The sequence below is a fragment of the Bombus impatiens genome, unplaced genomic scaffold (genome assembly GCF_000188095.3).
Source record: "Bombus impatiens unplaced genomic scaffold, BIMP_2.2 scf_3474, whole genome shotgun sequence".
In the NCBI taxonomy this organism is placed as follows: Eukaryota; Metazoa; Arthropoda; class Insecta; order Hymenoptera; family Apidae; genus Bombus; species Bombus impatiens.
In genome coordinates, this window is record NT_179893.1 from 844,769 (window position 1) to 861,863 (window position 17,095).

The 17,095-nt window shown below is 35.4% G+C and overlaps 4 protein-coding genes across 7 annotated transcripts; 2 read left to right on the plus strand and 2 right to left on the minus strand.

Annotated features, from left to right (window-relative positions):
- Positions 1-1,561: 1,561 nt before the first annotated feature.
- LOC100748148 (solute carrier family 41 member 1-like) lies at positions 1,562-7,383 on the plus strand. 2 transcript variants are annotated; one of them, XM_012393558.3, is made up of 9 exons: positions 1,562-2,206; positions 3,159-3,269; positions 3,342-3,617; positions 4,555-4,709; positions 5,241-5,574; positions 5,762-6,056; positions 6,197-6,402; positions 6,495-6,643; positions 6,736-6,919. In XM_012393558.3, exons 3-9 carry the CDS (start codon positions 3,344-3,346, stop codon positions 6,910-6,912), a joined length of 1,590 nt encoding a protein of 529 aa, XP_012248981.1. In that variant the 5' UTR covers positions 1,562-2,206; positions 3,159-3,269; positions 3,342-3,343; the 3' UTR covers positions 6,913-6,919. The 2 variants fall into 2 exon arrangements, with proteins under 2 accessions (XP_012248981.1, XP_012248980.1); XM_012393557.3 differs by having other exon boundaries at positions 1,574-2,206; positions 4,435-4,709; positions 6,736-7,383.
- A 2,630-nt stretch (positions 7,384-10,013) lies between these two features.
- LOC100748273 lies at positions 10,014-13,577 on the plus strand. Of its 3 annotated transcripts, none has more exons than XM_003494700.4 (5): positions 10,014-10,148; positions 12,389-12,506; positions 12,588-12,662; positions 12,803-12,967; positions 13,079-13,577. In XM_003494700.4, exons 1-5 carry the CDS (start codon positions 10,140-10,142, stop codon positions 13,279-13,281), a joined length of 570 nt encoding a protein of 189 aa, XP_003494748.2. In that variant the 5' UTR covers positions 10,014-10,139; the 3' UTR covers positions 13,282-13,577. The 3 variants fall into 3 exon arrangements, with proteins under 3 accessions (XP_003494748.2, XP_012248982.1, XP_012248983.1); XM_012393559.3 differs by lacking the exon at positions 10,014-10,148 and adding an exon at positions 10,888-11,020; XM_012393560.3 differs by lacking the exon at positions 10,014-10,148 and adding an exon at positions 11,848-11,988.
- On the minus strand, positions 13,373-14,734 carry LOC117152500. Its single transcript, XM_033324517.1, has 3 exons — positions 14,497-14,734; positions 14,090-14,257; positions 13,373-14,016 (listed from the first exon to the last, which is right to left on the minus strand). Exons 1-3 carry the CDS (start codon positions 14,564-14,566, stop codon positions 13,814-13,816), a joined length of 441 nt encoding a protein of 146 aa, XP_033180408.1. The 5' UTR covers positions 14,567-14,734; the 3' UTR covers positions 13,373-13,813.
- Positions 14,735-14,767: 33 nt separating this feature from the next.
- LOC100748390 lies at positions 14,768-16,638 on the minus strand. The gene is made up of 7 exons (XM_033324518.1): positions 16,363-16,638; positions 16,172-16,275; positions 15,909-16,067; positions 15,785-15,852; positions 15,522-15,704; positions 15,142-15,452; positions 14,768-15,054 (listed from the first exon to the last, which is right to left on the minus strand). The coding sequence occupies exons 1-7, from the start codon at positions 16,511-16,513 to the stop codon at positions 14,873-14,875; spliced, it is 1,158 nt and encodes a 385-aa protein (XP_033180409.1). The 5' UTR covers positions 16,514-16,638; the 3' UTR covers positions 14,768-14,872.
- Between the last annotated feature and the right edge of the window lie 457 nt (positions 16,639-17,095).

Genomic DNA, 17,095 nt, shown 5'->3' on the forward strand with positions numbered 1-17,095 from the left:
GTATAATTTATAAGTAAGTGTTATAAATAAGTAAATATTACTTAATATAAATATCTAATTAAATCTACTGTTTTAAATTAAATCTAGGTCTAACGGGTAGTGTCTCTTCAGCCTGCGGATCTGGTCCGTCGTATCAAGTAATCCAGTAATTAGGCTGTTTCAATGTTCGAATTACTTGCTGTTCCCTATAGTTGAATTCCTTCTTACCATGTTGATGTTTCAACTGAATAAACGTCTTACCATTGATTTTAAGGAATGGGAATCTATTCCTTAATCTTGTAATTGTGCATCCTGGTGGGCGCATATCCTCTAATATTGCCCATTCAAACTGTATGTTTACTTTAGAGCGGACCCATTGAGTACGTAGGGTGTTTAATCTCTTAGGCTCTTAACAAGATCCGCATCATTGAGTTTACAACTTGAGAGGTAGGAAATTTTAGGGTTTTTCAGGAAATTAGGACTTTCCAAGGATATTCGGACTATTTAAGAAAGAAAGGCAGATATGCTGTTCGAGTCATAAACGGATTTACATTTACAGTCACAGTAGATTTACATTCACAGTCTATATTGATAGTTTACATTGACCTATCCTAACACATTCACAATTTATATTGACAGTTATATTTAAGATTTATATACCATTTACTTACAATTTTACAATTATATTGACAATTTGTACTTACCATATATATGGACAATTTACGTTCACAATTTATATTGAGAGTGTACAATGACAACCAAATCCCTAACGGTATTTTTTTTCTACTATTATTTAATCTGTACTTTACAATTTCTCCAACTGGGCATTCGGTAAATCTTTTTGGCTTAATTTCTAAGCATTCTCAATGCGAGAATTAATTGTAAATTTTAATAAATAAAAATAAAAAAAATAATTTCTAAGTAACATGTGGATGGCTACCCCCAGCGGGATACCATCTTCGAGTTTGACTATTTTATTTCTTTAGTAAAGTCAGTAGGGGTTCTCTTTTTAGTCTTCTTCCAGGAGACTTTTGCTCGCTTCAGCAGCCAAATGATTTGGATCTATTGCCGTGCTCTCCTATTTTTCTGCGTATCTGCCGATGCTTCTTTGACCGTTGGTGTTCGAACAGTATGATATTCAACGTTCGGACCGTTTCATACATATCGTACGATATTCGTGCCCGTTTATCCTTCCATAAAAAAAAAAAAGAGAGAGAGACTTCCTAACATTATACGTCCTTTTTCCCATATTGAATCACTCACCTCGAGCAATTTCGCATATTAAATCACTTTAGACAAGAAATAATTAAAAAGAGAATTACGATAGAGATCTTTACTAATGATCGAGGAACAGATACAACAAATGAAAGCACGCGAATGCAATAATTAAGATAAATCGCTCTTTTATCTCGATCACGTACGAATGCAAATAAAATTGTTAACAACCTCGATCTTACAAGGACCAGTAGCTCGGAAGCGATTAAAAAATACGATTACGCTTCTTATGATTATTTTTGCCTTCTAACATGAACACTACATTTAATTAAATTCAAGGTTTTTCTCGAATCTATATCATTCGTTACGCGTACGATCATATTATATATATGCGAATAAACTGCATTAGAAACGCGAGAGGAGACGCTATTTCAGACTGAGAGTAATGGATGAAACAAGAATTTCTCGCAAGTGATATAGCGAATCAATAAATGATCTACGATCTACGATCTATTTACAATAAGCTTCCCCACCACCGTCGGTCGAGATGGCGCACGTGGGTATGTCCGGACAACAGTACCTCGCAGCCATGCATTTGAGCGGCCGAAGTGCCAACAAATGAAGTAAAGCTTCTTTTATCAGTCAGTCACAACCGCTTGAGCGAAACAGTTGAGTTCTGGAGTCGGTGGTGCATTTACCGTGCGAAACCCATTCCGTCATTTTGTTTTTCCCCGGGATCTCTACCTCTGTGCACCTTTCCTTGTACAATTCTCAGAACGCTGGATCGAACATCGATCACAGTGTGCCATCGTGACACGACGAAGCCAACTTTTTATTTCGGCTCACGTAGCACGGATCGAGAAGAGTCCCGTACAAAATCACACGCGAGTTCAACAAGATCGAGCAGTGAACAATCAGAAGTGGCAAGGTTAATCAAGTATCAAAGAACAATAAACACTTTTCAAGGAAACGTGGACACGCTGGCGCAAATTCCTCAATACATCGTTACTACGTAAGTATTAAGTCAAGATAAGAGTTTATTCGTTTTTTTCCTTTTTTTCTTGTTTGTTTCATTCTGTCAAGCCTCGATACATATTCTCTATCTTTCTCCTATCTTTCTGTTAGCAATACCGTTTAGTTTCCATGATAGCGAATAATCAGCACGGTAGCACAACATTACACGCGTCGAACATAAAAAAAAAAAAACCAGTAATTTAGCATGAACTGATGGCGACGTAAACCACAATGTTTTCAATTGTAATTTAAAAAATGTGTATTGTGCCAAGTATCTATATGCATCTTTAATGATAAATTATCGTTTCTAAAAATAAGATTTGGACATTTTTATCGAGATATCGATAGTATCTGTGTATACGGCATAGCGTCCTGATTACATGTAATTGGTATGAGATATGCTCCTGTAAACATAAATCTTTCGTTAATTTTCACTACCTCTAGCAATACATGGTTGCAAGGTTTCACAAAAAAGGGTGCCCTCTACATAGATTCTAGAGAAATACTGTAAACGGCTGTTTTCAGCATTTTTGCACGCATGTAATTTAAATCCGACGACACGTGGACTTAGATTAATAGTAATACAAGAACTAAGTTCCTCGTGTCGTTAATGATACTATGCTGATCTCGTATATTAAATTTCATATGCTATCAAAACGTCTAGACCAAGAGCAACGACTTAAGAGAGTAGCAAGACGTAACTATCAGTTCATGAATATCTTCGTATATTATCAGTTAACGAACGACACTTTGATCAATATCGGTCATATAGTATCTTAATGCTTAATGAAATTTACGATTAACGGTGAGATCGATAAGCTTTAATGCGTCAATTCCGCAACACGATGAAAAATTAATTAATTTCTTTGGTTATCCGTTTTTAGACGGATTCTAAATTCGACGTTCTATTCCTGTGAATAATAAATCATATTTATTTTTCAACTTTAAAGATCAAGACTGACTGAAATAGGCAGATCTGACGTGAAAGTATCACAAGTCGATCCTGTACTTTGCCAATATCGTGGAGGATACTACAAAATTGTCCGTCAACGCCGAACTCGGTACGTGTCAAAATGAATTCGATGCGACTCCTTTAAGCGTTGTCTTTTATCGAATCATCAAATATATTCCAGATATGGTCGGTTTTCCGGACTCGCCGACTGAACCGGCACTGTCAAACGTAACTGTTATAAAGTTAAACGATTGCACGGATCGTAATGAGCATCTAGTAAACAAACCTAATGACAGGGAAGTTAAGGATCACGCGATTACTATAGAACGAGACAACATGTCAAACGGCAAGGATAACTATGCGTTAGATTTCGACAGTATGGAAAAAGCTATCGACAACAAACTAAACACATCGACCGACATTAAGGCAGAACCTGATATCGTGAAGAAAGTGGCAGGTAAGAATTTATATACTTACCGTGATACTTACAGTATTGACATAAAGAAAATGCAGAAAGAAAATCAATGACAATTTAACAGTTATATCTGTTATTGTACGTTCGAATGCTTAAAATATTACGTTCAAAAGGTCACGAGCCGTACAAATTTTATAGACATTTGTACCTTCTAATGAGAAATTGACGCGCTGTACGATAGAACGCATCGCGAATGTTACTGCCGACGATGATAACGCAAAAGTTCATTTGTTTCGCGTGCGATTCCATTGAACAAGCGGCAAAACGGACATGTCGGAGAATCGGGCGAACATAAAGATTGAAACGTAACTTTGCGCGGACATATTCTTTAGATTGATATTAATGAAAATCCGTTATGTTAATTAGCCGCAATCGTATTGATAAAACAATCGCTTAGTCGATCAAAGTATTTACCGTATAGTATTGCCTACGGGAGCACAATGCAATAAAGGATATGTTGTATCGGTGTCGTAAAATGATTTATAAGTAACAGCAATCGTTCTACCGTGATAACCTTATTCGTTATTTCTTGTCTGCTCGCACGAAATAAAAAGATGAGTTTCGTGAGAGCGTGGAAGTAGTAACGACGCATTTCGCGATCTACGTATCATTGACGACATCGTGAATTTATATGAATAAACTTTTAAGAATTCGTAACAAATGTAAAATATCGGAACTGCGCTGTGACTAAAGCTATACATGTGCATCATTCAGTAATTCGCGATAACATTTCAACGAATGGTTAAATGTCTTTGAAACGTCGTACGGTTCAGTGTGAGATATATTGATTTCTCGATAGCGGGTCTGAAAAATCCTAACGGCCAAAAGAACAAAACGGACATGTCACTGTCCAATCTCGGTGGTGGAACAATTTCAAGTGGAAGTTCCGTAGTGACCATCTCTTCCGTCGCAAATTCAGATCCTGATCCTGACTTCCGTAATGACACGGGCAGCTTTGGTAACAGACCATACAGAAACGAGAAATGGTATCAGACCACCTTCCAAGTCGCTGTTCCCTTTTTCATCGCCGGGATAGGTACGATCGGCGCGGGCCTGGTGCTTAACCAAGTCAAGGTACGTTTCCTCTAACATTAATAAATGCTAAAAGCAGGTCGTCGTCTCAAATTCGATTATCTCGTACAGATAACGAATCTAAGTTCGATCGTAGTAATCGTAATAACGGAATAAATCACGTATTTTTCCGAACGCAAGTTTTTTTTTTATCGATCATACACTTTAGTTTTATTTATCTGAAGATAATGTTAAACCACGTGGTAGCACTCCTTTTTTATTTGTCACACCTTTGCATTTTATCTGTCGTACATATGAAATACGATGGCCCAAGGGCAACAGGGTCGTAATCTCAAGAATCTTTTACATAAATACCTTCCTCCGATCCCACCCTTTTCCACCTCGTCTTAACCCCCTACTCTCTAGTAATCTCAACCCAACCCCTTTGGTACAAACATTCGCTATGTAAGATTTTATCGGCATTTACTAATGTAGAAATTCTTGAAACGTAATTTACATTCTTGGTTGCGTTCCATTTGTAAGAATATCCCGAGGAACGTAATCCTCTTTAATTAAACGTCGTCTCTGTTTTAGGACTGGCCAGTATTCTGCACCATTTCTCAATTATTCATTTTAATCCCTTCGCTATTGGGCTTGAAAGGCAATCTTGATATGTGCTTAGCCTCGCGAATATCCACGCAAGCCAATTTGGGTAACATGCACGAGTTTCGAGAAATCGTGAAAATAATTGTTGGTAATATCGCATTGGTACAGATACAGGCGATCGTCGCGGCTGTTTTGGTATCGATCTTTGCGATCACAGTCGACGCTATAATGGAAGGCAGCGAGTACACTTTCAAATGGAACAATTGCCTATTATTAGCCACAGCTAGCGTCTGCACTGCCACGAGCACTTGCTTTATTCTAGGTAAAATTATTATAATTGATCGCAAATCAAATTCCCATTTATGGTATATATCTCAAGTTTGCAAACGTAATTTGTTGATTCATTGCGTTACGTTACTATGCTATACCGTAAAAAATGCAAGTTAACATATTACTTAACATATTACTTCGCTGTTTCAATGTTTGCATTAATGTTTCTTTTCTTATAGATTTTGTAATGATCGCCGTTATCATGATTTCATATCGATGCAAAATGAACCCCGACAATTTAGCTACGCCTTTGGCTGCCTCCTTTGGAGACGTCATATCAATTAGCGTTCTATCGACGATAGCATCAGGATTGTTCGACAGAATGACGCCAGAACCATGGATCTTATACGTTATACTTGGCTGTTACTTTTTAATTTTACCATTTTGGATCTATGTGGTTCTTAAGAATAACTATACTAGAAATGTTTTAACATCTGGATGGCTTCCTGTTTTATCAGCCTTGTTTATCAGTGGGTTCGTATCACTTTCAATCGCCGTTAATAAATTTTGACTAATCTTAAGAATAAATTTTGACTAGTCTTAAGAATAAATCACACGATACATCGTTGCACGATTCTGTCGTTCTACTGTTTCAATTTTACGTTCTAATTTAGATTTGGCGGTTTGATTCTTGATCAAGTTGTTGACTCGTTCGATGGATTCGTGATCTTTCAACCGATCATAAACGGAATTGGTGGTAATTTAGTCTCTGTGCAAGCATCTCGAATCTCAACTACATTGCACCAGACAACGATTATGGGAATTTTACCGCCACACTCGAAAATTTTCATCAGTCCGTGGAAAGCGCTCTTTAGAGGCTGTAAGTGATGCAACAATAACTAATTTTACGCTGTTACATGCTTTTTCGCAGCTCGACGATTACATAATAATCTTCACTTTCTTGTTCTTTAGCGCTGTACGCGAAAACAGCCAGAATACTCATTTGCATGGCGATTTTCGGTGAAATAATTTTTATTTTTGTCGCCGATTATATCACAAAGGGAACGTCCACGTTACATATATGCTTTGTGATTTCTTACATCGTCATGGCCGTTCTTCAAGTAAGTATATAATGCCCGTTGATTCGAGTGTACTAATGAAAAAGTGAAAGGATTGTATCACGGGAAAAAAATTCACGATTTTTGTTTCGCAGGTTATGCTGTTGCTCTACGTGGCGCATATCATTATTCACGCTATGTGGCAACACAAAATCGACCCGGACAATTCCGCTATTCCATATTTGACGGCATTGGGCGATCTCTCGGGAACAGTATTCTTAGCAATAGCATTTTGGTTCCTCATAAGTATACATCAAGAGTACGGAAAATAAAAGACTGGTTAAAGTAACAAGATTGACAAGCAATTTTTATTGCGTGTCAAATTTTTCTTAGAAGATGTCATATAATTTACACGGCGTAATCACGTCGATGTAATGGTGTACGAATGAACGAGACAGTAGGAGACGAAGATTAATTAAGAGAGTGAGCGTTTCGTGAAAACGGGTACAATACGTTATTACGGGACGATCTGATTGATCTGAAACGGATAAAACAGCAGGATTGTTTCCCTCCATTAAGAGACGTTCTTAATGGTACGTTACTCGCGTTAATTAGTTATTATACGCTGAACATAATAGATTAAAGAAATACGTCACTGTTCTTGAAATAGGTATACGAATAGGAAAAAAAGTACAATGACACTGATTCTAATATAACTGGATCGAGCAAAGTGATCCATCATAGTGTAATTTATTATGATCTAGTGATCGTACAGTCTCAATTAGACGAAATAAACAAAAAAATAAAACGCTGCCTGTTGTACATATCGACTGACGATTACTTACAGTCACTAGATAGATATATATAACTTTTTTTGTAAGTTTTTAATTATATTTAATCGTATGAGGCAGCAGAATTTAAAGTGTTTTAGATATATGTGCATTGTACTTTCAATGTAATTGTAATGAATACGTATAAGCAGAAGACCTAGTCAGTATTTTAACGCTGATCGATAATTGTATTGCGTAGGAAGATTATATATTAGGTTGTCCCAAAAGTTTCTTTCGTTTTAGAAGGAAATAATAGATGCGCAATATCTTTTGTTTTATATTATTTCATTGAATTATATATGATCCATTTTGTTCTATTGGAACAAGATCCAGATTCAATAAAACAAAATGAAATTCTTGTTAGTATTAGGTTGTTCCAAAAGTCTCTTTCATTTTATAAGGAAATACTAGATGTGCAATATTTTTTGTTTTATTGAATCTGGATTTTGTTCCAATATGTATGATCCATTTTGTTTTATTGAATCTAGATTTTGTTCCAATAGAACAAAATGGATCATACATAATTCAATAAAATAATATAAAACAAAAAATATTGTGGATCTAGTATTTCCTTATAAAACTAAAGAATCTTTCGAGACAATTTAATACTAACACATAATTTTATTTATACAATGGCGCATATCTTTTTAAAATAGAAATTATATTTGCAATCTGCAGAGATCTAAAATAGATAATGCTTTCTAATTATAGACTTATTAGTTCAAAATATTTTATCGATAGCAGAAATTTGAATAATCCTTTTAGTAGAACAAGAAAGTCATGATGTATATGTTATACATCAATGGATATGTTTAATGTTATATGGGTTGCAACTATGTTTTGATATTTTAGAGCTGGAAATAATAAAGTAAACGATCGATATACAATAATATTCGATAGTATCAAAATAATATATATAGTATATTTTATAAAAACTTGCTACGATACTCTTGTAAAGATATGTAATTGTTATCTTAAAATGAATTACACCAAACGATCTAAGCAAACTGGAGATTCGTGAAATGATTAATGTAGAATAAAGTAATTGTGTTCCTCAAATAGTATTACCGTTATTAAATGATAATGAACCACTTTTATAGCAATCTGTGATTTAAAATGATATCTGTAAAGAAAATGTACATGCAATTGCACCCCTGAAATAAAACTTTGTATCTCTAAAATGATGATTTTTATTCTAATGACCAATATTTTAGTTGAATTTAATGAAACTGATACGAATACTTTGCGTTATCTTATGTTTTACAAAATTTCCATAAAATTGAGATAGAAAAACCATTTTCTGTACTTTCTTAAATACTAATAAAGCTATATTAATGATGTACTAATAAAGCAAGTTTATTACAATTTGCTGTAATTGCAAACATCCCTTCTAATAAAGTGAAATATAATATATCTATACAGAAGTCTAACCTACTCAAACCATGTAAAATTCACACATATTTTGCAGTTATATTATCTTGTACTCTTCATTATTTACAATTTTATAAAGTTTTAAATAACTCATCATACCCCATTTAATATAAGAAGATAGAACTTTCGTAACATGTCATGTTCTATCTCATAAACATCCAAACAGAGTTTTGATTGAACAATAAATTGTGCACAGTATTAAGGTTATGTCTCTTTGGCGCAAATTTCAATATGATTATTCAAAGTAAGTCAAAATATCGCATAATAATTACAATTACGTAACAGTCATATAAACAAACAAATAAAGATAGTTTTATTACTGTGCTGATAGAGTTATTACTGTTACACTTATTATTGTTACACAGTGTATGCTATACCGCCATGGTATCAAAACATAAAAGTAGCGCGAATTTAGCAAATGAGAGGATGGAATATAATTTTGTTTTCAAACAATCCTAATTACTTATTTTTACGTATTAACTCAATATTATAAAAACTTTGATACGACAAAAGATTGATATATAAACATGAAATCTTAGAAAGTACTTTAATTATTTAAAACACAAAATCTGAACATCATACCTCTTTCAACGAAATTTTAAAAGTCACCGACTAAAGCGTATGACTATTAACAGACTAAATTATTTCAAATTCGTGTAATTATACGTGTAATAGAGTATTAAAAACTTACGTATTTTTTAGATATGATCTCGAACTTCATAAACACCAGTGTATCATTCGATTAGATATAATAAAAATTCCAAGTAGTTGCAAATTTATGATTTCAATCGAAAGAATCACGTTGATACGTTCACAGATATGTCTTATATGTAACAACAATCCTCCGTTAAAAGATCAAATTTCTTCTTTTTTTTGAGAATTTCGTAGTAGCAGTGACGCAACCGCGTATAACGCGCCGAAGGAACGCACTCTTGCGCATACAATGGAGCGCATACATTGGTCATCCTTGCGCGCGGCACCTTCAAAACGTATAAAGGATGGTTGCATCGCGTTCACCGAAATGAAAGTTCTACCGTATCCCCGTGCGAGTCCTTACGAACCTTCGCAACTGGGTTTCTGGTCAGGTGGGGTACGTAACAAGAAGGGGGATGCTGGAACCACGCGCGACATTCTCCCGAGACATTTAAACTGGAACAGTTCCTGGTCGTGTTTAGAAGACACTAGACAAATCGTTTCGGAATTACGTTTTCACGCGGGTGTTCACCAGTGTGTAAGCAACTCAACAAGCGGAACGAAACTGAACGTCAGTGGTCGATATTTTGCAAGTGTTATTCACAATGTCGATGGTGAGTGTTACAACGATTACCAATTTATTATTCAGATACTTCGTCGGTTTTTTATGCATATTTATAACATGACCCTGTGTGGAAATTTTATCACGAAATTCTACGAAACTTGATTACTGCAGTTAAAAGTATAAATAAAATCGTGCCAGAGAGCGGTGTATGCACCAGTGTTAGATATTTTCATATAATAAAGCGAAGGTTCCGGGTTTCCATTGTTCATTGCTTCTACATTTAATTGGATATAACACTTGACTGGATTAATCGATGGAATACTGATTGTTGATTAAGGTAATTCATGTTTTTCTATGGCTGACACAACATCGATACACAATAAAGATCGTCTTGATTAATGTTAATCACTTTCTTTCGCGTGACTCGATCAATCATCGCAATTATTTAATGTGTAATACTTTACGTGTTTGTATGTAACAGGTACTTTCTAAAAGCAAATACTTGGCGATAAACCATTCTTTCTATGTACATCACAGTTCTACAAAAGCATTCGTTTCCATTTTCTCATTCTTTTCTCTCACGTTTTCTATTTCTTACAATGTATCTCTTTCTTTGGAGAGTCATTGGAAGCACATATATGTAGCGTTTCGCAATTAAGGATTTCTATAAAAAATATTACATACAAGTGTTTGTATCGGCGGTGAAAAATTTTCCATCGTAGCTATTGCATTTCGTTTCGCTGCCTTACAATGGGCGCAGAATTAATAGGAGCCACTTCTACTTGGCGAGTGAAGGTGAGCGGGAAGGAAGGCGAAAGGGTGGTTTGACACGCATCGTCGAACACACGAATGTCTTTAACTGCTACTATCTTGGCGGAATAAGGCTCTTGTCAAGCACAAGTGCACTCGTTCTATGTGAAGGTAATGAAAATGTACGATCTAGTTTCAATCGCGATATAGTTACATATTACATCAGGACAGGAAAAATATACGTGTTTCTGGATTTTTCTTAATAAATCTTGTTAACCAATAGCATTCCATAGCAATAGAAAGTAAATATTACATACCAGCATGATTTTCAATTATTCGTTGATGATGCTCTTGCCAAAGCAATGGCACAGTTCGTTGCGCTGGTTCGCGAACCACCAAGCTCGATGAGAGCTATAGATATGCAAGTTAGCCAATATCGTTGAATAACCGTTTCATGAAAGAAGAAAATAGCCCTATCAATTGGTCCTTCTATAATAAGGCATAAAAAGCAGAAATGGAGCAGCGTTTCACTTAAAATATGAACACTATTTGGACGTTTACTTTCTACGAACGTTCGCATTCGAATGTACAACAGAGTGACGAAATCGTGAATAGATATCTATGTAATCCCTTGCAAGACGCGCTGTGTGCGAGTCATGTATGAGCGAACCAATTCACAGTCATCTATTGCGTACATCTGCAAACACACACAGATAAACACAAGCACGAGAATATAAAGAAACACATACACACATAAACACGTACAAATTATGATACGCGTCGAGGATGTTGCTCCTATGGTCGCTTTCAGATTCTCTTTTAAACTCGTTTGATGTATGAAGCATTCGTGTCCAAGGATAATTGTTTATTTCAGTGGACATTGGTTCGCATGATAGTCGGTCCCGTAACATTCGATCCGCGCGTCTAGTAGTTTGCCTAACACTACTCGATGATATATATCACAATAACGATGATATACGACACAAGACTGCAAACAAATCACTACCGCGGAGACTCTACTTACGTCCTTATCTTGTACATATCCGTAATAAGATATGTTCGAACATGTTAACTACGGGCTGTGATTATCGTTTACAAGCACCAGATTATCTGGCTATATTAGGCAGCACTGTGACGAAGTATACAATTAATTTTTGTCAGAGAAACCAACGGAGAACCTGCGAGATCATAGTTCTATCTATTTCACTCTCAGCAGGACCCACCGATGGCGTCATCGTTTCGTAAATGCGGTTTAACATTTACATTTCGTTCTTTCGGTCATCCGGGTTGGTAGAGCGTAGAAATATTAGCCACAAATACCTTGACCTACTTTTATATTATCATTATAGGAAGAACAAGCTTAATAGTAAAAGTAAAATAGGGTCCTTCAAAAAATATATATACATATATACATATCACGATGTTTGCTACTCTGCGGCAAAAAAAAACAAGGAATTAATTCCAAACATGTTTTAAATTCAGATTCTAACAAGAGAAGTTCGTGGTAAACGCATGAATATCCGAGAATTTTAATTACAGATGAAAGTGGTGGTCTTCTTAGTTGCTGTTGCAGCAACCAGAGCTTTGCCGCTCTCAAAAGTGCACGTGAAATTTATTTCTCCTCCGCACATTTATGAGCACGGTATTACGACAGATGGTTAGTTCATAAATGTAATTACGTACTATATCGTTAAAAATCTCGCATTATCACAAAACAACATTAATTCCTATCTGTCAGGGGATCGGACGATAGATCAGACGTCTTACGTCTCTATTGGGAGAAGAAGCACAACAGGAAACCCTACAGAATTTGGTACGATATTCCACTCTGATAAGTATAAGAGTCTAATACGTAATCCAATAATTTAACGAAGTGAATATATTCGTTAATTAGGATCTAATATTAATTTATAATATGATGTATACTATAATAAATTATGCATGTTCTCACAGGACAACGATTACACAATAAAGGTAACGTCGCACCATATATAAAACCGGAAAATGCAGAATCTCTGTGGCCGGTAGGCGTTTTCATTCCACCAGTGGATATCAATGATCTTGGTTACAGTTCGCGAGAATCAAGACATATGACACCTGACTTTTCCAATGGGCTTGGTGAGCAATACATTTGACACGCAAGAATACACTAGAAGAATGCAAGGATATATTGGTTTGCTTTTAAAAATAAAGTGAGAGACATTCGTTTTAGTTTGAATAATATTTCAGGATACCACGACCCGTATCTATTGACCGGTGAGGAGGCAATGCTCGCTGTAAAATACCTTTATAGCCAGGGCGAGTTATTTTACGATGATATTCCACATGAAAGAGCACTGCTGAAAAACCAAGAAGAAAGGAGGCGAAACGGCCTTCATGGTCACATATTGAGAAGTTTGAGGCCTACCTCGCCATTCTCTAGAAAAGCTTAATGTAGAGGAATTTATTAACAGTAATGTTATTTATTTATGAATCGACTAACGGACGTCGCATGTTGGTAAAAGAAAAAGATAGTCTTTTTAGTATCAAGCAGAAAGTGTGTCCCATCTTTATTTAGTATAATTCGAAACAAACAACTTCTTTACTTCCTATTTTGAAATTATTCGACATAAAAATAATTACATTTTGTCTTTTTACGCAGTCCGCACTCAACAGTCTTGCAATTGTAATGTACACAAATGATCGTGACCGTTATTAATTACAATAAAACACTGTACTAATCACCGTACAACTTTCCACAGAAATTTGTTATATAAAACATGTATACCTCGGTTTCTTATAATTATAATACATAAAATACGAAGTTATAAATAAAATTAGAGTATATTTTTACAGATTTCTCGCTCATTTAAGCTTAATAACAAATCAATACTGGCTATACTTGCAAATTGGCGATATCAAGACATGTACAAATACAAGGAACATTTTATACAATAATATACATTCGATTCAATTCCAGCATTCTCAAATGAACCATCGTAGTAAAACGGAAAGCGTTGTCAGAATCAAACCATTGGAGATGCTTGATTTCGTCGTTCCATTGCATAGATCCCCGAAACAAAGGCACATGTACACCTTTTTGTAGTTCCACACGGTAAACGCACATCGTTCCTCACCGTCGTCAGGTCCACGTTGGAAACAAAGCCTTTGCGTGGCGGTACCATATTCTATACGATACAATATTTCTTATAAAACAATTCTCAATACGTATATCTAAATGTGTATCCATCGAATGTTTACCGTTATTTAAACCGTGTCGTTCAATTATTTTGCCGCACCAACCAGATGCGCAAGGGACAGTGTCGACACCTTTTTCCATTTCAATCGCCGTCGAGTTCATAGTGAAAGGATCCTTACAAGATCCTAGATCTCCTCTTGATCTACAATTCACACATCTTCGCAGAAGTCCTAAAATGGAGCACTTATAAATAACACTTTTACTTTCGTACACAATCCGAAAACGCTAACGAGATCGTTTCTTTGGAATCGTTTTCGAGGATCATGAATAGATACGTTTTAAATTAAGGAAAAAGAAGAAACACCACACTTCAAGGAAAGGATGAGTTATTTCGGTATGCGGTGAAAGTATGACATTGTCCACTATGTATGTACGTATAGATGCGATCTATGTTATACATGAAACTCACCGGTTACGCCTTGAAACAGAACCAGACAAAGAATCGCGGAGAGTACGAGAACCTCTGTCCTTAACTTCATCCTATCGCGAATTTGTTTGCAAATACGTTTACTTTTAATTGAATTTCTCACTCATGAACTGACATAAGGAAACAGGAACGACCAAACTCAGCCATTTTGAAACTAAACTGTGACTACGAGAAACGGACACGTATCCCATGCAGTTGTCCCTTCCACTGCCTCCTTTCACTTGGTTACCTGTAAGGTCATCGTCTGTTAAGAAGCTCCCATAGGAGAAATCGTTCGAAGAATAATAACTCGGTCGGTAAACAGCTTGCACAATTCTTATCAACTGTCTGTTATCGGTCAATTCGTGAATCATGAACCTTAATATATAAATGGTGTTTCTTCTTCTTCTTCTTCTTCTTCTTCTTTTTCAATCGTATCTTTCTTTGGAACAACTGTGTCGAATTTATCTCTTCGTCTACATGTATAAACCAGACCACTACAGTAACAAAACGAGCAAAGTAGAAATATGAAGCCTAGATATCCCAGATGACGCAGAAATTCTATAAAAAGTAGAAGATGTTGTAATTAAACGTCCAATGTTTTACATAAGCATTATAACTGACTGAACAATTTAGTTTTAATTTTACCTTGGGTTACTAATCTTGCCTTAGATATAACAATGACTTTTACTTGCATCATGTTAACGTTATCGATGTAGCACGTGTAGTTACCTTCTTCGTGAGTGGAAACATCTGATTGTATGTAGATAGAAAAATGTGAAATACCATAAAGTACGATGTGTAATTTATCTCTACTTGAAGTACCTATCAGATAAAGCGTTCCAAAAGCGTCTACTATCACGCGAGCTTCTGGATCCAATTTGCGAAAGGATCGTCGGACACCCCTTTCCAATGTAATCGAATCCTTCTTCCACGATACTTGCGCATCCATAGTTGACCTACGATGTTTGAATTTTGAATTTTGTTACAAACAGTACTTTGCTAATTTCGCTCAAACATTAAGTTACTCGGGACAAACGATCGTAAGATAAGCTCCTTCTGCTAGTACGAATCGTTTAATGTACTTGAATCTGCGACCTTTTACTCTTTTCACGCGGGGACATTTTTTGCATGTTTCCTTTAAAATAAATATCGGCAAATGACGCACCGCACTACTAACAGCAGGAAATTCTTCTTCGAGTAAAATTGCTCTTAAACCCGTGATATTATGAATAAATATTTGTTTATATTTCAAATTTATCTTTTCTAGATGAAAGACAAGTTTGCTTACTTGCAGGGTAATGAAGGAGATCTTCGAAAAAACTTAACTATGGATGAATCGCTCTTGTTGGCAATAGTCTGTAATCATAATGTGGTAAGTGATCGTCTCCAGCCTCATAATTCGTCCTTCTTACCGCATTTATTTGTCGTTTTAATTGACAATTTCCAACACTCGTCTTATATCCTCGATTACGTACACAACGTTCGCATGGACCCCACGGTGCCCATTCTGAAGTGACTTGAAGCAGTATTCCAACCTCTCGAATTTGAGCCAACTCAGACATTTGTGAAACCTAATGCAAATCGAGCTCGATATATAAACGCGAAAAGTGTGAACATTTGATAAATATTTGGCATTTAATATTGAGTAGAATAGTAGAATTAATGATGATCTCACGGCAAATCGTGTGGTAACTGATGCCAAATATATTTCACGATATTTCTCCCAATCAGTTATGTTCCCTTGTTCTTTATACGAGACTCCATGTTCTTTGAAAATTGCTATCATCAAATAAATTTGTCCAATTAATTATATCTAAATATTAATTCTATCTAGATAGTTGATAAATTCAGTGAGATTTCGATTACGTTCGATTCTATAGTTGAATTTATTCTCTATCTCTTGTCCTTCCTCGCCATGGCATAAGTAAATACCAGCGTCTGTTACTGCAATGTCTTTAATTACTAAAGAAAGATCTGGAGTAGTGTAAATCCTATTGAACGACGCGTTGTTGTCCATCCCTAATTGAATCTCTTTTTCAGGAGTCTCTCTATATCGATCTTGATGGTACCAAATTTTTGACTGCCTCTCTTCCTTGTCATTGCTATCTTGTAAAACGAATATAATAACAAAATCTTTCGTTTTTTTTTTTTTTAGTCAGTGAAATAGTATTTTATACCAAAATCGACATTCCATCACAACAATTGTATCGATCTCAGCGCTTATAAGTAAATATTCATCGTTCTCTTCCGACGTTACTAATCTTTCCTTATTCCTACAATATTTCGTAGGTGCCACGGATTGATCAATTGAAACAATATTATCCGTACTAACTGATGAAATTATTAATAACAAAAAAAAGTTTATTTGTATCATATTAAGTGAGCATTAATGTTAAAATAAAACTGCTAAGTTCAGAGTATACATTCTTTAAATAAGTTAGATATCCTATAAATAATGTTATACAGGTATATATAGATATAAATAATTTCGTTTGTCCGATTGATTTTACGTAATATCGAATCTCTTAAATTTCATTAAGCTCTTTTTCAATTTATCATACAACATGTTGCGCTTAATATAGTGTAGATTTAAAAGGTT